We start from the raw sequence: 22537 nt of genomic DNA, 5'->3' as shown, positions 1-22537 counted from the left end.
CTGAAGTACCTGGACAAATTGTAGTTTGATGACATCAGAAAATTTAAACAAAAGATTGCAGGAATATATGTTTTAGTATCAGTATTTTACCACAGATTTTACTTCATTGTTTGAATGTTCCAGCCTAATGCTGGGTTGCTGGATAAAAATAACTAAAAACAGCAACTTTTTAGCTTCATCTTGAATATAATGTGTATTTATCAGGCTATAAGAGACAAACTTAAGCTTCTCAGTTACTGAGAAGGAAGATGAAGACATGAGCTGCAAGCAGAAGGTTATATAATGGTATCAGTTTTAAAGGGGTAGTACTCTGCTAAATCAGCTTCTTTTAAGCTTTACATCATGTTGTAATGTTATTCTCTCATCATACCTAGAGTATTGCTCCGATTCTTTCATGAATGTTTGAGAAATTGTTTAATCTCCATGGCAACCATTCAGCTGTGTGAAAAACGCCTGGTGGACGTAGCTCCGCCTTCGAGGACGAAGCTCCTCCTCGGAGCTGCAGTTTCCAAACTTCCGCCTGACAGAGCATTCCTCCCCCACCCGGCTCCTTCAGACTAGTCAGCAGAAATTAGCAAACACCTGGTGGAACTGAGCATCAGCTGAGCTCAATATAGGAGCTACATCTCAATAAAACACTGGTAAAAATGTTGTTAAAGGAGTAATAGAGGATTGATTTTTGTGATGACTTCCTGAAGGCGGAGTTTCAGAAGGAGCAGAAGTTTCTTAGAGACCGAGCCCCAATTTCAAGATGATATATTCCAAAGTAAAAATTCTTCTAAGTAATATTTGATGTATTCAGCATTTTGATAACAACTAAAGGTAACATAATACTTCCCCTTTAAATATTCTTGCTTATTCAGGAGCTGCACATACACACTTATTGCTACCTGCTTGTTATGCAAGTAGCATTGCTCATCATATGTGAAAGGACTATAAGACCAATATGTTATATATTATTTAATTTCCCTTGAGGATCAGTAAAGTATTCTCAATTGAATTTAATATAAATAAGCAAGATAAGATTGGAGACGTAAAGTGCAGAGACTAATATTTTTATCGTATTCTGTATTCATTCTTCCCTCTTCCTCTCTTACAGTATCTCCATATTTGACAAATTTCTTTCCGTTCCTGACCCCACTGCTTCCTGTTTCAGCAAACAGAGCACCAAAAGCAAAAAGCCTTCTCGTCCCGAATCCACTGTCTGGGATCCTCCGCTCGAGCTGGGCGCAGGTGCGGTGAAAGCCGAATCTTCGGGTCATGTCACTATTGAGGAGCAAATCGACGACCCTGTGGAGCTGCAGGCGCAGTTGAAGCTGCCGGATCAGCGCAAAGACCTCCAAGTCATGGTCACTCACGTCAACTCACCAAGCAGCTTCTACGTCCGACTCACCAATTCTGACCCTCAGCTTAAAAGGTGACCATCCATGACTAACTCGTGTTTGACATGATGTCTAAATCTACAAGATCCAATTACTTTGTGTTTATAAAATAACCCAATTCACCAGAACTGAGAGGGACTGCCAGCAAACATCTCAACTACAGATTTAGAAAGCAAAGCTACAGCTGCTCGTCCAACCCTGAATTTTTAAGCTCAGGACGTCAATAAATCTGTGACAAGCATCTTGCTGTTGAAGTAAATGTCATGAGTTTATTTTAATGTTTGTGTAGAATATGCGAACTGGTGAAGCAGGAGTGTGCCCTAATGGAGCCGCAAGAAGTTGTGTGGAAGGCGGACATGTACTGCGCTGCCAACATTAATGGAGTCTGGGAGAGAGGACGGATCTGCAGCGACGTCACATCAAACAACATTGCAGAAGTATTTACACACTACAGACTTTTGTTTCTGACATCAGTTTACTGCAGCTGTTTCACTGCAGAACTGTCGAGAGGTTTGTTAAGATGTTGCAGTGACATGTAAGTAAATCTCTGAAAACTTTTACGGTACTTGGAGAGTGTAGGAGACGCATCACAGCTGTGATTAAAAGGTTTACACACACTTCTTGGAGCAGTGAGTAGCAAAGTTTTTGGAGCTTTTAGTTAATTATTTTAAGCTTTTACCACTACAGCAGCATACAGGGATTTTTAAAAACAAGAACTGAAGCAAACTGCAATTTGAAAGAGTACATTTAAATGAGTTGGTTACTTTCTTTACCATAGAAGGAGGATAGTTTCATTGTGACGAGTGGGTGACTTTTTGACCTAAACTTGGTGTCAGGATTCCCCTGTAGAGTTTTTGAAATACTTCAGTGGTGGCATCAAATGATGATCACTGTCTCTCTACTAAATGGTACCAGGTCAGACGGTGTGACCATGGCAACAAAGTGAAGATCCACGTCAGTAACCTGTACCCACTTCCGTCCTCTTTGATCGGCTCCCTGGCAATAGAGTGTACTGTGAATGACATCAGGTTGGTTATGCTAACATGTCAAATGATCATAGCAACATATTATTGTACTACATGTCCGTCAGTTGTTTATTGTTTTGCTTCTTCTATTTATTTTTTATTCTGCTCTATATGTCATGACAGTCTTTTCCTCGTTTTTTCCTCATGTGCTTCCCTATTCCTTTGTGTTCTTACTATTGTCTCTGTGTCTTTTCTTCCAGAGTTCTGTCATTGTATTTCTTAACTTTTTTTTTCTTCATTCCATTATTTCCTACTTTCTATCTCTTCTTTTTTGTGACCATTTCATCCTTCAATGTGTCTTTACTTCCTTTTTTTGTCTTCTACATCACTTCCCTCTCCCTTCCCTTGTTTTTGTGTCCTACTTCCCTCCTATCCTTTTGGTGTCCTCGCTTCCTTTCTTAATTCTTACCAAACATATCCTTACTTACTTGTATCTTTCCTCCCTTCCTTTTTCTGTTTTTGCCATATCCACATTTATATTTAACTCTGAAAGGTGGAGTCTCTGAATGTATGGCAGAAAGACAAAATGAGTTTGAATCCTGTATTGAGGAAAATCAATTGTTTCTTTTTTTAAGGAAGATGCACCAGAGATAAATATTGCCAATGTAAATAAAAATAAAAAAACTTATATAATAAATTTTGAATAAAATGTGTGTATTTTGACATTGAGACATTTTCAATCTGTTAGGCCAACAGGCGGCCGATCCACCTGGACAGACACAGCCTGTGACCTGATCTCCTACTACCTGACAGGAGCTTCAGCTTTAATGACAATCAAGGTGTCTTACTCTCCTCTCCTCTTCTTTTATTCTTGCTGTGGAAATGAATGACTTTGCGTCTCTCTATCAGACGCCGTCTGCTCGTATGTAATGGCCTCATTTGTGCTCGTTTAGGAGGAGACAGAGGAGCATCCGTTGCCCGTCACGTTGTCCTGCTCCAACAGAATGGGAGAGTACATCAGCATCGCCGACTTCCTGGTCGACGAAGGCCTCGCCTTCCGGGAAAGAAAGCCAAAGTCCGTGTGTTGTTATGAATAGTAAATTTCCAAATACATCCATTTTCTGTCTCAGCTTTAGAAAGACTTGACTGCTTGCCTGAAGCTTTGCTGCGTTTTTAATCTTCAGGATATTCATGCTTTCTGTTGTTGTTGTTGTTGTTGCAGGGCCACAGCTGTCCAAAAGCCCAAAGTAACTGATACCCAGACTCCAGCCACTGACCCAGAAAGTTGTGAAAAAGAAAAAAGCACCTCCCCTCCATCTGTTTCTCCTTTCCCTTCCACCCAATCTGCTTCCATTCCTCCAAAACCATTCCCTCGCTCAATTATAACAGCTGAAAAGGTGACTAATTAGTGAGAAACTCACTCTACAATAGCTTGCTTGTTATTTTTCTTTTAATTTACGCTTAAGTTTTTCATATTTACAGGTTTTATTCCATGTAGAGGATAAAATAATGTAGATAAGAAGCTAAAGAACAGGGGAGCGTAATGTGTGTGTGGTTGTACGTACAGGTGAAGACTTCAATGTACAACCCTCCAGAGCTGCCGTGTCCTGGTCACATCCTCATCAATGTTTCTGCTATTGGAGACGATGGTGTCATTTATGCCAGAACACAGAGTGCAGGTAAACTAAAGAGATCCCTTAGAATGAGACATAATATGTGGAATACGCGTACTGCAAAGATGATATATTTGAGATAGAAACCTAAGGATGGAGCATGAGGCTTAATATACTCATATTTCATACTTACTTATCTTGTCTGTGTACGTTTTTCTCAGAGTATCAAATTGAACAACTGAAGGAAGGGATTCAGAAGAGCATCAAGACGTTACCCAGACAGAAGCCCTACACCTGGAAGTTGGTCCAGGGCTGTGCCGTCATCGGACCAGACATGTTGTGGTACCGAGGACAGGTGCTGGAGCTGCTGGGAGGTCACGTTAAGGTCAGGAAGAACTGTGGAAACAAGATAAGTTGGATTATTACTATGAACCATTTAAAGTGGGTTTAATAGCCGGTAACTTATTTTGAATATCAAACCACAAAAACTGGACAACTACAACAGATTATGTCAAGTATTAGGTAAACATTTGTAATTGACAGCAACCGTTTTTGTCTTTCTCCAATTACAAACGACAAGTGAATATCCCGAACAAATCTATGGACTGATTTACTTCAATTTTAGGCAAAGAGTCACTATGCAGGATTAAAAACACCACTGTGTTGAAAATTGCTGATTTTTAGAGTATTCTAATTTCCGTTACTTTCAAGAGAGAAGCATGTTTTCAGATGGATTTTTAAAATGTTGTTTCCAACTAATTAAATTAGTTTTATGAATTCCTGTTGTATAGTGACTGTTGTTGTGATATCAGCAGAAAAAGAAAATGGCCGGCCTAATCTTCAGTGTGCATTCCCAAACACAGATATATGAAACCTTAAGTGTGGATGTGACTGAGTGGATGGAACCGATGGATTCATTAATCCATCAAACCTCCATTAATTTCCCTTATTAAGTGCCTTCTAATGAGTTTCTCTAACTTGGTGGCTTTTTATAGTAAAGTTCGACCAAGTTTCATGATGTTGTGTCATCAGGTACAATATGTGGACTACGGTCTGGTTGAGAACATCCCAGTGGTTCATGTGTATCCCATGCTACTGTGTGTGGAGGTTCCTCAGCTCTGCATGCCCTGCCAGCTCTTTGGCATCAACCCTGTAAGAATGCCTCTCGTTTTGTTTGTTTTTTTTGTTTGCTTGTTTTGTTTCACTTTGTTTACTGCAGTCGTTTCACATTTGGACCGTTAGGTTGGTGGGAAATGGCAACGAGACGGAGTAGCTTTGATGAGGGAGGTGTTACTGAACCGATCCGTGGGCATGCAAGTTGTGGTAAAGTATACTTTGGAATAATATGCAAAATGTCAAACCAAAACCAAACAATATCACAATATTAACTTGTCTGAGAATACAATCGAAAAGTGTTTATTGTGTTCCGTATTTGTTATGCATGCAAATCCCAATAGTATATTTTCGTAATTGGGTAGGCTTATGGTACATAGGCCGGTCACGATTACAATTTTTAGTGGGCAATAAATTGTCGCAATAAATAATAATATTGTTTTGAGACCATTTTAAGTTTTGCTCTCTCAAACTTTAATTTTATAAAGAACATTTAACCCTGGACCTGGAAGATATTTTAAATGCCCCAAATAAAACACAGCAAACAAAAATAATAAATAAACCGGAAATAAAAACCACAAGTAACTGATCATGAAGTCTCTGTTGCCCTTCACAAAAGATTGATCATCTGAATGGAAATGATCCAGCTTATTTTAATTTGTTTAATTGCTTATTGTGACAGGCTGAGTGTGATATCAGTCGCTGAGATTCTGACGCTTACAAAGGACGTATAATGAAGTAAAAGACAGGAAGAAAGAAAACATATAATATATACACGTAATGAAAATATTGAGCAATTTCATTTTGTCCTAGTGTTGTGCCGTCCTCCCTGGTACTCTTTGTTGTGAAGTTACATATTGGATATTAGCTACAAGCATTAGCAGCATGATTAGTAAGCAGCACAGAGTAGTGTCTGAAATCCAGTGTGTATTTATTTGCCAGGCGCTGCCGGCTGAGCCCCGGGGAGCCGTCACCGTGGAGATCTTCCTGGATGGGATGAGTCTCAGCAGGATTCTGTGTCACAACGAACACGCCTCCATGGACGGCGCTCTCTCAACAGAAAAGGTCTTCCTCCATGATGCTTTCTGTTTTGATTTTCCTAAAGCAGACTTCACCACCTTCCGTTGCCTAGCGATATTTGTGCTCGTCTGCAGAGTCTGGTAGTGATGCCTCCTGCCTCCCTGCTGGATATCTGGGATATCAACACTGAGGTTTGGACCTAAAATTATGGCTGCAGGTTCAAGAACAGCTCCTTTAGCTGTATACATATATACGGTTTTGGGCAGACATTTACCAAATTATATAGCATAAATTTATTTGGTTGGATATGAAAAATATTTTCTGTTCTGTTTTATTTCTTTCAGAGTCTAATGGGCCCAGAAGAGCCAGTGTTGGGGTCCTTTGTTAGCCCAAACCTGCCACTAGAGGGAGAACACTTTGAAGTCAGGGTCACACATTTGTGGACCCCCAATGAGGTTATCTGTTAGCTTAACTGTTGCATCAAATGTGTAGGAATACCATATATCTGGGGTCTTCAACCCTGGTGTTCTGCAACTTTTAGCTGCAGCCCTGGTCCAACACACCTGAATCAAATGGTTGAATCAGCTCCTCAGTAAGCAGTCATGATAATTTTTACTCAGAAGACACACAAATAAAAGTTGCAGGATACCGGCCCTTTAATAAGATTGCATGCCTTTTAAAAATATGGTGGTTGTTGCTGATTTTTTGCCAGATCTCTGCCTGTTTAAAGCTGGTAAGTAGTTTATTAATAGTGTTTCACCTTCCCTGTCTTGTAGCTGTTCCTGTGGCCCCTGAAGGACATGGCTGGCTCAGAGATGATGGACGATTCTTTGGACGAAGCTTTGACTAGAATCAATGCGAACATCACCTCTTTGCCCCGACTGACCAGCTTTCCATATGGTAATGTTTCTCTAGATTTCCTTACCTGTTAATGAGGAGAAATCAGAGGTTTCTTATTGGGGGTTTTTGTGGAGAGGCTTCTTCTTCTTGGCATCTTGAAATCATGGACTTGACTTCAATCATATCTGTATGCTAAGATCAATTATATTACCTTAGGGGTGTGCAACATGACTTTTGTTTTTTCCAACAACTATAATTTTCATGTCATAATGTTTTCTTACTGAAAACGTGTAGAGCATATAGGCCACTTCTGAAAGGCTCTGTTGTTATTGTTATTTAATATTTATCTCCTCGCACGTTTTTGCCTGAAATTAGAGATTTTGAGAATTCAATGACGGCAATATTCAGGATACATGGTTACGGTTGATCACCAAAGATATTATTATACTTGTGGGAGTAGTAGTATTGTAAAAAAAAAAAAAAAAAAAATCCTGTAATAAATTATGTCTTGTGGGGACTAATTACAGTCTGCTGCCTGAACCAACATTCCAAGTTAGTAACACGTAAATAGGCAGGCAAATGCAGTGCAGTGTTTGTTTTTATAGTTTGAAATCTGTTTTTTATAGTTTGAAATCCGTTTGTGATCTCAAGATCTTTCTGCGTTAGCAGATCGTCATAGTGAATTAGGGTTCAAATCAATCTACAGGTGGTCTCAGTGGTGTAACTCTGCTCCTATGGGTACTGACACATTATACTTCATTTAAATACCTATTTTTGGTTTTCAGGTGGTCCATGTTTGGCAGAGTACAGCGATGGCAAGTACTACCGGGCCAGGCTGATGAAGTTCACCAGCATAGAGCCTCTCGTGATCTTGGTTCAACATGTAGATTTCGGATCTGACGACTCTCTGCCAACTAGCAAGTATGAATTTTGCACAGTGCCTTAACATTTCTTTTAAACGTTCCACTAAATGCAACAAGTTTTCTGACTCCAAGACAAAAATCTATCTTTTGCAGCAACAATTTGATGTAGACCACATAATCCGAGGGGAATCAAATATAGCAGTTAGAATTGAAACAAGCCCTGCTAATTTACCCAAACCAGGGTGTCTGCACATCCTTAAAAAGTCTTAAACTCATGTGTCTAAATTTAAGGTCTTAAAACATCTTAATTTAATTTTAAAAAAGTAAGTAGGTCTTAAATACATTCATGCCAGGTCTTATGTTTTATTGTAATCTTGTGTATGCGTAGTTTTTTTTCCTCACAGGACTTTTCTGTTTAAGTCACGTACAGACGTCTTCTAGCAAAGGTAGAGCTAGCTAGTTGTTTTTTTTTATGTCCATCACTGGTAAGTGCAAAGTTATCTCCTGTTGGCTAAATGATGTTCGTCTTGGCCATCAGCTCACTTCTGTTGCTAACCTGTATGATTTATTTGTTTAGTCCATTTCTGTCTTGATACAGGCCTTAAATTCCATGTAGTCTGTGGTTTCAGTTGAAACCCTGCAAAACAAAAAAACTGCTGTTTAACTGACTGCTCTCTTGACATGTGAAGTTAGTGAAAAAATTAGTGCAACACTGGATGCAAATGAATCTTGTAACATTACAGCACCTTATCGAAACAATGCCGCAGCAACTTTGTGCTGTAATTAAAGTTAAAGTTGGCCTTTTCTTTGGCCTTGCAGAATATATTCTCCACATAGGATTAAGTGACTATTTTGAGTGGTGTGCAGATTTTTGAGGGAAGGTGGAACAAATTATTTTCACTGAGGGAAACTCATTTCTAAATTCAAATGATCAAAATACGCCCTTGTAGCTGTGACGTACTGTAGACACAGATGGGGGGGGTTTCTCTTCAAAATCTTGTCTTCCTGCCAGGCTGCGACAAATGCCATCTGAGCTGCTGCTGTTTCCGACACGCGCAATAAAAGTCAAAGTCGCTGGCTTCAAGGCGCCGAGCGTGGAGCGGCGCGGAGACGTTCTGCCGTACTGCCCTGCGTGGAGCGTGAAGGCTGTGATGGAAATGACAGATCTGCTGCACAACAACATCACAGCAACTGTTGTTGTAAGTAACATGATTGTCTCCAACGAAGAAGAAGCAGAAATGTGTCGACTTTAATAAATCCTGGTAGTGGTTGTTAATTTTTCTTCGTTCTCCGCGCAGTCACGAGAGCCAGAGCTCAAAGTTCAGCTGTACAACGAGGACAGAGAGCTGGTCCATCTGCCTCTGGTGAACAGCGGATTGGCTGAGCTCGACTAAAACTTACAGGTGATCTTCCAGTTCTCAGAAATTAAAATGAACTCTTTAATTGGGGTCTTTAAACTTGGCATGTTTTCATGAACAATACATCTTTGTTTTCCAGGTATTCTTGTTCCCATTGTTTTGGGCTTCAGATATTGTTTTATTAATGCTGCTCTTAGTTTATACTTGTTGGGGGGGGGGGAATAAGTTGCATCAATCTGTTCATGTTTGACTGTTGAGTTTAAATAACCAATGTTTTCATGACCATTTGGGTTTTTTGGTTGTTTTTGTGTTAAGCTACACATTAAAAGTTCCCAAGTGCCAACTTGATGACTGCTGAGAGTTTTCTTTTAATACACATAAATGTTTTCATACCTGAGAAACAATAAAGAAAGTTCTTCAATAAAAAATAATATTTATTTAAAAAATCTACATCCATCTACAAAAATAAATATTTCAGATTTTACACAATAAAAAACCAAAATATATATATTTTAAAAAATCCATGTAAGTGTTAAACTTTTGCTCAGTATTTTGTTGTAATGCTTTAAAGAAGTGGAGGCACTCAATGAAATTAAGAGGAACTTGGTTCCATCTTAAAAGATGCTGGTTTGGTGCAGGAAGTTATACCCGGTTGTCCAGGACGATGTTTCCGTCTTTGTCCTTGACCCTAAGCCGCCCTGTTGGGTAGCGAGTTTCTTGCCTGCCGTCGGTGTAAACGGTCTTCACTGTGCCGTCTGGATACTCCCGCCTCTTGTATTCAGCAGTGTGTATTTCCTTCTGGCCCGTGTTGAAGTGGATCTCTTTGGTGCCGTCCCTAATGCAAATAGAACCAACAGCTTAATGAAAATCGCCGGTGGTGGAACAAGATCACAATGGTTGGGTGAAATTGTAACCAACAAACTGAATGGTTTCAGCTTGTACCTCTTTAAAGGTGAGGTTTATTTTTTAGTACTGAATTGAATGCTGGAAAAAAACATCAAGTTTAAAGTCTAAAAATGGTCAGACTAACTTTTACCTCAGTAGTTTCTTGACGGAAGTTTTTACCACAATGTTTGAAGTATCATCAGTGAACTTACGAGTTGACCTGGATGATGGTCCCGTCGGTCAGCACGCTTTCCTCTCTGCCATCAGGAAACAGGTTCTTCACCGTCTGATCTGGGAAGGTGATTTCTTTGCGGCCATCTGAAAAATGTTTCTCTGGAACGAGAATAAATTATATTTGAGGAGTCTGCATAAAGAAAATTAAGTCATTGTTTTTAAATGATTTTGGTGCTAATTTATTGCTTTTACAACAAAAAATTTCTTTCTCATCTTCTAAGATTTAATGAGTCATAAATGAATAAATCTGACTACTGTCCACGATGCACTCTGAGTTGCAATGACTTAAGATTACACAGGGTGTCCGCACATCCTTAGAAAGTCTTAACTCATTTTCGTTTTGGGCCAAATCAAGATCATGAATGCTCTTACAGGGCCGGTTGTGCCAGAATGTATTGACAAAACCTTGAACATCTTTCCAGTCCCTCCAGGATTTCACGATTGTTTTGTGATTTTTTTTTTTGCAATAAAAATAAAAGTGTTTGTGGTACCAATTTGGAAATATTTGCACTTATTTATGACAGTAAATGCAATTTTTTATTACTTGTGGTATAGATTATGGGCTATAATCTGACATCAATTAAGGCAGTGGCAGCAGTTTAGTGCAAGTGAGAATGTTTTTAACAATTTTTGAGGAAAATCTGCAATAAACTCCCAAATATGTATTAGTGCACAAAAAGGCAGGGATTTGTTGATTTTGCGTGAATTCCCACGATAATTCTCAAGAAACTGGGAGGACTGATATAATATGCAGTAAATGGATAGAAGCTGTGTTGATTTGATTGATGAAATAATATTTAAGCACACTTAGTGATTAGTCTAGAACTTAGAGGTAGGGGTTCACCGATTGTAGCTTTCTGGCTGATCGCCCATTACCGATCTTTTAAAAAGCTTAACCTGCAGATTCCGATTTTCTTGTCTAAAATGTTGCTCAATATAGCATACTATCATAAATTGTAAATGTGCAGACATGACTTGGTGGGCCGGTCTTGTCAGTAAAACCTTTCTTACCACAGAGCAAAAGAGGACAGTGGCTGACGTAGACCTTTCCCAAGCTAGATGAGATCGGCTTCATATGTAGCAAATCGGCTGGCCGATAAATTGGTGCATTCCTACTTGGAGGGCTACATAAAAAGCATGTCTGTTCTCACCTGTCTGGTTGTTGGGAAAGTGCAGGACTTCCATACCGTCAGGATACGTGATGTGTGTGGTCTGAGCCTCAGCGTAGTAGTAGATCTGGTTGCAAGAAGCACATAGGAGGCAACTAACACATCTGTTCACCCTACAGCAAACTTTACATTCATTAACCTCTAAATATTTAAAATGGATCATCTAGAGTCCATCAGGACTCTGTAGATGTCAGTCAGCTTTATTCAATATATTCAGAAGCTTGTTTGAGGACAGAAAATCTCACCACTCTCTGATCGGCTGTGATTTGTTTTGTGTCTCCGTTGAAGAAGGTGACCTTGGCCGAAAGCCCGTCTGCTGAAACCTCTTTTCTAGTACCGTTGGGAAAGACGATGACGCGATCGCCGCCAGCCAGAACCTTCTCTACCTGAAAGCAGCACAGAGACGTTTCAGTAAAACTCACAGGACATTCATCAACTGACCGTAATGGTTTACGTATTTTTAAACTGTCCAACAATTTCATAATCTGTCATTACATCTCTAAGCAACTAGAGATGGAGTTAGGTAAGCTATAACTTTATTGATTGATAGTTAATTTCAGTATTTTGGCTTTAAAAGTGACTCATAAAACAGGAAGTTTTAAACGTGTTTGTTTTTTAATCATGACTTCCAACTAATGAAAATCTTTCTAATTAAGAAATGTCCGTCTGCATACCTTTACCTCCTGTAATGTGGTTGAGTTCTTCTAAGCTTTTAAAGGGAATGCATTTTTTGTCTAACTTTTTCCATTTAAATCATATTTTTGCTTGGCAGGTTTTCTCCAAACATTTTCTCCAGTTTTAAATGTGCCTCACCTTGCCATCAGGGTGTGTGACGACCTCCTGAGGTAGTTCTGGATCACGGGCCTCGCAGCTTTCCGGTTGCTCTTGCTCTAGATCTATTCTCTGTAAACACACACACCAGAGGTTCAGGTAAAAAAAATAAAAAATCTTAAAGGTATTGCTATTTGTAACTTGGAGCGTTCAATAAACTTGAAAATACGAAAAGGCTTTTTATATCAGAAGTAAAGTTTTTATCTGGATGCAAACTTGTTGTATTACTCAACAGATTAATACAACATTAGAGTGAAACAGCTCTAATGGCGGCTCTTACTGGAGAGCAGTCGTGTGAATGCTCCGGTTTCTGGTTGGATGGTTTTTCCTGGCTCCTGCTCGTAGGTCTTGGCTTTTCTTCCGTCCTCCTTACAGAAAACGTTGAAGAGGACGACAGAGAAGATCCTGACCCGACCGACCTCCTCAGGCTGCTTTTCATTCCTGCTGATGACCGCAGAGCAGGAAGAACAAACAAACATCATTCCGACTGGCCCCGTAAAACGGCTTGAGGTTGTATACTTTAAACACCAACGAGAGACAAATATGTTTAATCTGAGGATATGTTTGTCTAAACAGTCCTGTTGGTAATTTCTAATTACCCTGAAGACGTTTTTTTTCCCCTATTTTTCATATTTGAGGGTTTAAAAATACTCTCATTTATACGTATTTTTAAATGCGTATAATTTTTACATCTTGTTTCTCAGAAAAAGAACTAAATTGCTACCTCATAAAGACCTACTTTTAAATTGAGCATATTAACGGCTTTTTCAAATGTCGTAGCGTTTTACTTTGCACTCAAATGAAATTACTCCACCGTCCACATTAAGAACTGTTACGCAACGACGGGCTTTAACTTTGTAACGCTCAAAGCTTGTAGAATCCGATTAAAACTCTCCTACTGCAGAACACACACCTTCAAGTCAAGCTGAGTCATGCTAAGGACAGCCTGGAGAGCGATTATGCAAACTGAAAACATCCCTTTGTCCAGCATAAATGACACACACACACGACTAACAGAACCAGGGGAGAGGATTTCATCTCTAAATTATTGTAAGCATCTAAATCACTTGTCAAACTCGAGGCTCGCAGGCCAAATGCGGCCCGTTGTAGCTTCCTCTGTGGCCCTTCAGACTCCTGTGAGGCACGAAGATATAACCTTAAAGAGAACAGTTCAGCGCTTAAATCAAAGCAGTTTTTACACTCCGCTTTTTCACAGAAAATCACGCAAACTCAACAGACCGCCACAGTTTTTCACGTGAGCTTATTTCAAATTTTCTACAAAAATAATAATTAAAAAAAGAATTGGTTTTTGGGTGGGCTGCACAGTGGCGCAGTTGGTAGCACTGTTGCCTTGCAGCAAGAAGGTCCTGGGTTCGATTCCCGGCCGGGGTCTTTCTGCATGGAGTTTGCATGTTCTCCCTGTGCATGCGTGGGTTCTCTCCGGGTACTCCGGCTTCCTCCCACAGTCCAAAAACATGACTGTTAGGTTAATTGGTCTATCTAAATTCTCCCTAGGTGTGAGTGTGAATGGTTGTTTGTCCTGTATGTCTTTGTGTTGCCCTGCGACAGACTGGCGACCTGTCCAGGGTGTACCCCGCCTCTCGCCTGGAACGTAGCTGGAGATGGGCACCAGCAACCCTCCCGACCCCATTAGGGACAAGGGTGAACAGAAAATGGATGGATGGATGGATGGTTTTTGGGTTTAGGTGATTGGTAACTCCCACCTGTAGGTGGCAGCATTCCTTTCTTCCACACTGCTGCGCTAGCCTTTTTTGATGTCAAGTCAGCGTTGATATGGCAACGAGTAACAAAGTCACATTTACAGTCATACATAAGTGCAAATATTGCTAGTATTTATACATTAGCACCACAAAATCAATATTGGTTTTTTTACGGAAAAAAAACCCCTCAGAAAAACAATCGTAGAATCCAAGATGGACTGATCAAAGTGAAAAGATATTTATTATTTAACTTTAAACAGTGCTTATCGAATAAAAGTGCTACTTGTTCATATTTTAACAGTCTTGGAAAAAGTTTTTTTCTGGCACAACCTGCCGTCTGAGAACATTCATTGTCTCGATGCGGCCCAAAATGAAAATGAGTTTGACATCCCTGATCTAAAGTAAACAAAGGACAAGGACTTTGAAATGCCTTGCTGCTGAAATGTGCTATACAAATAAAATTTGATTGATTGACAAGGACAGTACCTGGTATTTTAAATCTGCTAGAGTATAAATATTCTTCCAGGCTATAAATCCTATGAAGCTCTTGTTTCTACCTGCGGCTGCTTGGCCATTATCCTTCGAGTTCCTTCCTGCTGAGCTGAGCAGAGGGCTGGAGCTGCTTCCTCTAGAGTCCAGGGGAATCTGAACAGGACGTGTCCACGTCAGTGAAGTATTTTATCGAGCTTTTTGCAAAGATTAACAACATAAAAATAATAAACAGTCAAGCTTACCGCAAACGTTACTCCCTTAGCCACGCTGCTATCTGAAACTCCGGGTCCGTCCCTCGTTTGGACGCCTTTCTCTGCAGAGGCGAAGTTTCTCCTCCAGGCACTGAGGCGCAGCTTCTCCAGGGTTCGAATCTTAAGATCAGAAGTCAAAAAGCGTGCGGCCGTTGAATGAACTGATTACGGGATCTATCTGGAGACAAACTGGATGTCGGGTTTAAGCGCAAGCGTGACCAAGAGGAGTCGAGTGGTTGCACCTCGTCGCGCAGAGCGCCGTTCTCCTGGTGGAGGGAGTCGATCTGCTGTCGCAGGCGGCTGTGTGTGGAGGCCCAGCGGCTCTCCCTCCTCTTCAGCTCCTCCTGCTGGGAGCTCAGCTGCTGCTTCAACGACTGTTGGGAAAGGAGAAAACATTGCAGGAGGCGCGGTGGCGGGCATTTATTGTGAAAAAACCTTTTTTAGAACAATTTTGATTCATCATTGTCATTATAAATTTCACTTAATGATCGTAAAAAAAAAAAAGAGTAATAATAATTAAAACGACAGTATGACGGGAATTGGTTTAGCTGTTTTTCCACAAGAACTTTAATAAATAGTAAATTCAACAAAAATGAATTTACTATTTAATACCATTTATTTCTCAAATGGGAATGATTTTCAAGAACAATATTTGTTCTTGAAATATTTGTTCTTCTGGTCTAAAAGAAATAATAGTTTTATTGTTACAACAATAATTCCACAACGTATCGCGATAAAATTCTAAGTCTGTATCGCCCCCTCCTGGAAGGAGGTTTAAGTGGCTCAGTCACCTGCTATGTGTGGGTAATGAGGTCTAACAGTAAAAAGGATTACGATGACATCACAGTAGCTCCAATTATTGCATCAGCATGGAGAGCTTAAGATCTGACGCTGCGTTTGATGTCGACGTGTTCGCCCCAACGTTGTGATTAAAGATGAGGGAAGATTGAGTGGGGCGGGGGAGAAAGAGGAAGATGCTGATGCTTTGTTTCTGCTTTTTAGCGAGTGGTTTCAAACACCAGCCGGTTTGTTACAAGTTTACTTAGTGAAATATTTAGGAGTAAAGACACAAAAGTATTTAAATGAGTGACGTGTGACATGAACCTGGATTTCCTCCCGTTCCTTTTTGTCAGGAATGGCTCTGGCCGCCGACACGTGCTTCTCAAACAGCTTGCGCTCTTTCTGCAGCTTCCTGTTCTCCTCCCTCTTGCACTCCTCAAAATTGGCCAGCTCCTCGGCTTTTGCTTGCTCGAACATCAAACGCTCTTTCCTACAACATACAGAGGCAACTCTTGAAGGAAGCAGAAGACGAAATGATTCTTCTCCAAAATAAATTAAAAATATTATTTTGCTTTTTTTTAAAAAAAAAAAAAAAACAATTCAGAAATCTTACTTCCTTCCAGCCTCACCTGAGGTCTTCCTGTCTTCTCTCGTTCTCCTGCCTGAGCTTGGTCAGTGCAGCGTTCTCTTTCTTAAATCTCTCTATCTCCATCTCCAGCTCAGCCAGCCGCTCTCTGAGCTGTCTGGATTGGACCTGCTGGGCTGGAGATGAGAACAAGCACACGCAGAAAAATAAAAAAATCTGAAAACACAACACAGGAATCCACTAGTTTTACCTAAACTGAGCTGTGGAAAAGTTCAATCACAGAATCTTAAAGGGGCAGTATTATGTCTTTTCCAGCTACTTAATATCACTTTATAGCTCAAATCAAGTAATTGTTACCTTCAGTCGTTGTATATATCAAATTTGACTTGAAAGAAATTTTACTTTGTAATTTAATGCCTTGAAATTGGGTCTCTGTCTCTTTAAGAAAGTTCTGCTCTTTCTTTAACTCCGCCTTCAGGAAGTCATCACATCTCTCCCCTATTAACCCTTTGGCAATGTTTTTACACTGAGGAGTAGCTTCTATGATGAGCTCAGCAGATGCGCACTTCCACCAGCTGTTTGCTAATTGCTGCCGGCTAGTCTGAAGGATCTGAATGGGAGAGGGCTGCTTTGTCATTTGGAACCCCAGAAGCTTGGAAACTGCAGCTCCGTGAAGGAACTGCGTCTTGGCGGTGGGACCAGATCCACCCAGGTGTTTTGCACAGCTGAATGGTTGCCATGGAGACCAAAAGATTTCTCAAACATGCGTTAAAGAATCAAAGCAACACTCCCATTTCATCATATTGTAACATTACAAGATGTAAAGTTAAAAGAAAAAAAGTTGATTTCACATAATACTGCCCCTTTAAGGATGGAAGTGTTGTCTGACCTGTGTCGTCCCGTTTCCTGTTCTCAGGTGGAGCAGGTGGAGGTGCGCTCTGAGCTTTGGGCTTTAACGAGGGGAACAGTCTGGTCATGAGTTGAGAAGCTGGTGCAAGTTCGTTCTCCGGGCCTTCATCCGGCTCCACAGCTCTGCTCACCGCTACTTTCCTCAGCATAGCCTTCTCCTGTGGGGAAACTCTGCTGGCTGTCAGCTTGGGAACCGGACTGATCCCCCGACTATCGCATTCCACCGTGACGGCCGTGTCGTCCAGGTCGTTCCAAGTGTCGTCGTCGTCAAATATGACCTTCCTCTGCCCGTCGCGTCCGTCCTCGATCAGAGTGGAACCGTCGGCATTGCTGGCGACGCTGTCGCTCTCCTCATCTTCATCTTCTTCCACTTCGTCCCTGAAACTCTCCTCATCCTGGTAAGACCTCTTGTCATAAGCGGGGTTAGAAGGTGCTGAAAAACAAACACTGACTTCTTTGCCTCCAAACTCAGAGATCTCGTCGTTGTGTGGAGCCTCAGATTCCCGTCCTCCCTCGGTTACTTTGCTCTTGAGCACATTCTCTCTCATTTTCGCCTCAGATGCTACTGATTCTAGGGAAATCCCTTCACGCTCCGACCCGTCGGTGAGCCGGACACCTCCCCCCTTCTGAGGTTCGCTTCCCGATGCCGACTTGATAGGGGTGGAGGAGAGTCGCCTCTGGTGGAGCCCAATGGCAGAGTGCCTCTTCTGCTGGTCCAAGCAAAGAACCTGCAGAGCAAATGGAAAAAAAAAAAATCTAGCTCAGTAATTAAGTACAGAGTCACTTCAATTCACTCTGGATGGTTTTGATCACAGTGGAACTGAAGTTTTCTCCTTAGGTTAGAGCTTAGTTAAGGCTTTAAGACAGAAACCACTCAATTTTACTGTCAGATTTTGGTACTGGACATGAATCTGTTTTCCTCACCTTCATGACGAAGGAGGAGTTGGATGAGAAGGACAGCTCCTCGGCCGCTTGCTCCAGCAGCTCAAACTCTCCCAGCTCCATGCTCTCCAGGTGCCGGTTGCACTCCCACCGCTGCAGCTTCTCCTGGAACGACAGCTCGAAGGAATGCTGAGGAAGTCCGCCTCCGTCTCCCGCTCCAGCCGACTGCGCTTTAGAAACACAACTCTTCTCTTTCCCGGCATCGCCTGACAACCCCACCTGTTTGATCACAGGGTTCGGCTGCAGATTGGGACCGGTGTTCCTCACGACCTGGACTGGGACGCCTGTATTATATAACTTCTCCGGCCCCAGATGATGCTTTACCGGTCTGGGTTCCGGTGCAGTCTGACTGGTAGCAGGTCCGGTGTTCTGTCTCTGATGACTCCCCAGGACCGTGGTCGTCCGCGCAGCCCTGACGTCCTGCGGCGGCGAACGCAGCCCCCTTCCTCGGTTCTCCTTATTGAGTACGGCGGTTTTGCGTTGGACGGGAAGCGGCGGGCCGGCGCTGGAGCTGCCCTTCAGGATGGAACCGGGTGCGGAGTTGCTGCGGGTGATCGCCTGTGGTTTCTGCTCCTTCCTGTCCTTCGCTTTCTGCGCTGAAGCCCTGGAGCTGCTGGTAAATCTGGAGAGGCCCTGTCCTCGTTTCAGAAAGGGCCGCCTGGCTGGGAATGCAGCTTCATGCCTGGCTGGCTTCTGATCAGATCGGAATACAAAAGGTTGAACGAACGTTAAAGAAAACATCTGCAACAACTCTAAAGCCTAAAATATCAGCACTTGACTAAAATTTAAAAAAACAACCACCATGGTTCCAGGTCAAAATTTCAGATTTTACTAGATTCAAATTACTGATTTTTAAGGCATTGTTCAGATGTAAATACAAAAATTGTATATATATATATTTATTTTTTTCTTACGTATTTTTATTTTATGTACTTGTGTTTATTATTTTCTATTTTGTACATGTATTTATTTAGTTTGATAATTATTTGCTATATTAAAATATAATGAAAAATGTGTTAATTTTACATTTTTTTATTCTTTTTAATAAATGAATGGGGTTTTTTTTAAATCCTGCATTAAAAGCATCCTCTTTTTGAAAAGTCAAATACATCATACTGACAACTGAAAAATGGAACAAACTAAGACCTGGAAACTACTTAGCTTGCATAGTAAACTTCAGATGTTTATCCTCTTACAGGCTGTTGCTGGGCAGACTTCAACCTCTGCTCCTCCAGCCTCAGTTGCTCCTCCAGAAGCTCCTCAAAGGTTTTCTTCTGCCCCCCAATACCTGGTTTTATGGGTCTGGAGAAAAGCCATGAAGGGCAAGCAGTTGCATAATTATTAGAAATTCTACTCATTTGAAAGGACATGTATAAGAGAGACGTGTTGAAATGCATTTGCTGCTTGTTTAATTGAGGAGATATTGACATTTTTAATATTGATTCAAATGTAAAATGTGTTTACCTGTCATGTAAGTCATTTTCCTGTTGCCTGCTGTTGACGTCCGGCTGCATGAACGCATCATCCGACTCTAAACTCTGCTTCGGATTCTCTTTGTCGGAGTCCCACATGCCTGCAGGAATTACAAAGTGTAAAATTGGTTAACATACATAATTTACAAAAATTCCTCTCAGTGACACTAAGCGGATTTTTTTTTTATTTTCTATCTAAAACCAAATATGTTTTACCCTCATCATCTTCATGTTCCTGCTGGTCAGAGAGCTGCAGCTCCTGCCGCAGGCCGCAGTTCCTATCAGGGCTGCGTTGGACCGTGTCTTTTCGCCATTGTGCTCCTGGCAGCCCTGGATTTTCTATGGATCATAAAATAGAGAATGTATACATATTTTCTATTTACAGTAAAAAAAAAATTTTTTAAAGATTCATTAAAAGCAATTTCAGAAGCTTCTTTTCCTGACCTTCAGTGCAGATCTGAGGTACATCCCCAACCCCCAGCAGTCTGTGCTGCTGCTCCTGCAAACACAGCAGCTCCTCCAGCTGGTGGGCTTTCAGCTGCTCATGCATGTGCTGCTGCCACTTCTTCAGCTGCAGGAATGTACGCATAATTACACAGACGGCACAACTCACACATGAGACCAGGCTGGTGAACGGTATCATGGGAAAAATGTGATTTTAAAATGTTCTCCACCATATAATTTCTACAGGTTAAAATCCTTTTCATGAGACGCTACAGAAAATATCAGTTTCTCAAATGTTGTCGTTCCTTCTGGTGCATAGAAAGTGTAGCGCTGCCCCTCCCCCACCTAAAAACAAAAAAACGTACTATACTTCCCCGACACTGAAAAGAAAGACAAAACTGGCTGTTTGGAGTAGTCGTGTAAACTAAAGGAGTGCTACTTTTATTAAAGTAATACCGCTTTACAACAATAAGTAACTTTTATAAATCACAATACAGCTGTTATAGAGAAGGGTGAACTGATATGAAAATTTGGGCCGATATCAATATTGCTGTGATGGCCGATAATCGATGTTATTTCTATTTCCATACACTTCCGACATGACCACACCTTGTGCATTACTTCACCTGACCATCCGCTGTCACATGACCCGAAGTTTTATTTATGGGGCCGATACAGATACATTTAAAAGAAAATTTAAAAAATAGACTAAACTCGACCGATACCGATGCTGCTGCTGATGTATCGTGCATCCCTAGTTATAAACCATTCTAATACATCATTTTAGCAAAAGTAGAAATGGTTGCTTCCCTGTTTGAAACAAAAGCAAAAAGATCATGATGCTGTCTCGTTTCTCACCCCACCCAAGAGGTTTTGTCCAGTTGGTTTCGAGGCAACTCAACAAGACATGTTTGATCACAGTCTGTTTACCAACCACTAAATCCAGCTCGTGTTAAGAGTATTTACTTACTTCAACACCTCCATTGCAGTTTAAGCCCTGGTCAGCATGAATAGCTTTTTAAGGGAGAGATGCCTAAAACAGCAGGGGATGTGGTACTAATAACCCTTTGGTTCTCAGTCTATTCTTATCATTTCACTATTGGAAGCACAGATGCTCCTCCATACAGATCTCCTTGTAGAGCTTACTTATTTTATCCAGTTAATTAACTTGAGTAAGTAAAATCACGACAACAAAACGTCACTGTGTCAACAGCTACTGTGAACACAATTCAGAAAAACGCTGCATAATGACACACAGCAGTTAAATGCTGCACAAAGTAGTAACTAATCAAAATGTTATGCCTTTTATTTTTGATATTACCTTTAGAAACAAAAAGATTCACATTTTAAATAAGCTTTCATTTCCACTTGACAACCATTTCCATAAACCTCCAGTTTTGCGCTTTCTTCAAAGTTCTGTATCAAACGCCCATGTGTGCAGACAATGGTAATCCCAGATTGGTTGATTAGATTTTCCTAATCCTACTCTCTCTCTTTTGCAAGCATAATTAATAGCTGTAGCTATTTAAGTGAGAGCAAATCCACAATGAAACTGTCAAGTATGAATCCATCTACTAGAACGTTTTAGTAATTGAGACAGAGATGTCAGTTTCAGTTCTGGCATTTCTAATGTTCTCTATATTCAAAGGTGAATCTTCATGTGTAATCTTGTGTTAATCTCTCATACAGGATTCTAGGGGTTCACCTCTACATAAGCAACACAGCTAATAATCTGCGGTATCAGATTTACGACCTTACCTCTTCCAGCTTCATCATCAGGGGTAGATCTTGGGTTTTGCTTGTCATTCCCCCCAAATTCTCCAAGTGTCCATCTGAAACCCCCTGTGGTGCAGGCCGGAGGTAGCTCACCGGCCTAGTTCCCTCTCCACATCCATCCACGCCGAGGCAGCTGCTGTCCGTGGAGGCAGGCAGCGGAGCGAAATCGGAGACGAAAGAATCGTCCGGGTGCAGGGGAGCGGGTACCGCGGCGGCAATGTGCCGCAAGGACCCTGCTAGTTCCGGGGGTGGGCTGAGGATCACCCCGGCTCTGGTGCTGCTCGGCATCCACTTAGTAAAGAAGTCCGCCGAGAGGTTCTGAAGCTCGGACGGTGATGACATGCCGACCCAGGATGCTTCAATAAGCGTTTGCTAATCCGGGATTTGACAAACAGATTACGGTGACAGGTTAAGGGTTAATTTAATAATGAATGTACACGACGTTTAACACACTGACTGTGAATCCAAGTTCCAGATCAAATGAGACATACAGAAATTCATTTCTGTATAAACATCGTCGAACCCAAGGTATAAATAAAAATTAGTCCAACTCATATCGCGTACAGGTTAGTGAGCATAACATAAACGTGACAGGAACAATTAATTTCGGTCCTGGAAGCGAGTGGTGAACATTGTAGTGAAATGACGTAGCAGTTAAAAGGCCTGTTTACACCTGCTGATATAATGTTTAACTTCACGCGCAACGTTTTTAACGGTTATTACATTAATGTCCAAACATGTACATTGACGGCATCTTCTGCCAGGCTAAGAATACCGGTAATTACCTGTTATAAGCAAGACGGACGTCTTGCATGTGAAAAAGGAAATGTAGTGCATATGAAGCAAACAAAGATTTCGAATCCTGCCGCCATTATGAAAACAAAGCCCGCG

General features: G+C 41.2%; 3 protein-coding genes across 5 annotated transcripts in view; 2 read left to right on the top strand and 1 right to left on the bottom strand.

The window, feature by feature from the left end:
* rnf17 (ring finger protein 17) overlaps nt 1-9497 on the top strand; it is a 23706-nt gene extending 14209 nt beyond the window's left edge. For both annotated transcript variants that reach the window (XM_028022378.1, XM_028022377.1), the window contains exons 21-38: nt 1157-1417; nt 1672-1819; nt 2298-2410; nt 3096-3186; nt 3301-3422; nt 3570-3744; nt 3915-4026; nt 4182-4345; nt 4993-5112; nt 5203-5283; nt 6016-6138; nt 6228-6284; nt 6438-6548; nt 6870-6993; nt 7719-7854; nt 8809-8995; nt 9095-9199; nt 9294-9497. In XM_028022378.1, the coding sequence (XP_027878179.1) occupies nt 1157-1417; nt 1672-1819; nt 2298-2410; nt 3096-3186; nt 3301-3422; nt 3570-3744; nt 3915-4026; nt 4182-4345; nt 4993-5112; nt 5203-5283; nt 6016-6138; nt 6228-6284; nt 6438-6548; nt 6870-6993; nt 7719-7854; nt 8809-8995; nt 9095-9190 (2221 nt within the window). In that variant the 3' untranslated portion in view covers nt 9191-9199; nt 9294-9497. The remainder of the gene's footprint in view (nt 1-1156; nt 1418-1671; nt 1820-2297; nt 2411-3095; nt 3187-3300; nt 3423-3569; nt 3745-3914; nt 4027-4181; nt 4346-4992; nt 5113-5202; nt 5284-6015; nt 6139-6227; nt 6285-6437; nt 6549-6869; nt 6994-7718; nt 7855-8808; nt 8996-9094; nt 9200-9293) is intronic.
* Nucleotides 9300-22537, bottom strand: cpap (centrosome assembly and centriole elongation protein). 2 transcript variants are annotated; one of them, XM_028022380.1, is made up of 19 exons: nt 22432-22537; nt 21629-22018; nt 19871-19997; nt 19643-19765; nt 19419-19527; nt 19151-19256; nt 17937-18647; nt 16993-17740; nt 16147-16279; nt 15842-16007; nt 14980-15111; nt 14729-14857; nt 14552-14639; nt 12554-12717; nt 12256-12345; nt 11688-11828; nt 11425-11509; nt 10252-10372; nt 9300-9989 (listed from the first exon to the last, which is right to left on the bottom strand). In XM_028022380.1, exons 2-19 carry the CDS (start codon nt 21986-21988, stop codon nt 9797-9799), a joined length of 3726 nt encoding a protein of 1241 aa, XP_027878181.1. In that variant the 5' UTR covers nt 21989-22018; nt 22432-22537; the 3' UTR covers nt 9300-9796. The 2 variants fall into 2 exon arrangements, with proteins under 2 accessions (XP_027878181.1, XP_027878182.1); XM_028022381.1 differs by having other exon boundaries at nt 12554-12714.
* The window catches only part of mphosph8 (M-phase phosphoprotein 8), a 35949-nt gene continuing 35676 nt past the window's right edge, over nt 22265-22537 (top strand). Inside the window, exon 1 of the mRNA XM_028022374.1 lies at nt 22265-22268. The gene's annotated coding sequence lies outside the window, so the exon portion shown is untranslated. The remainder of the gene's footprint in view (nt 22269-22537) is intronic.

This window comes from Xiphophorus couchianus, chromosome 7 (genome assembly GCF_001444195.1).
Source record: "Xiphophorus couchianus chromosome 7, X_couchianus-1.0, whole genome shotgun sequence".
Taxonomy (NCBI): Eukaryota; Metazoa; Chordata; class Actinopteri; order Cyprinodontiformes; family Poeciliidae; genus Xiphophorus; species Xiphophorus couchianus.
Note: the sequence above shows the minus strand (reverse complement) of the source record. Positions and strands in the feature narration are given on the sequence as shown.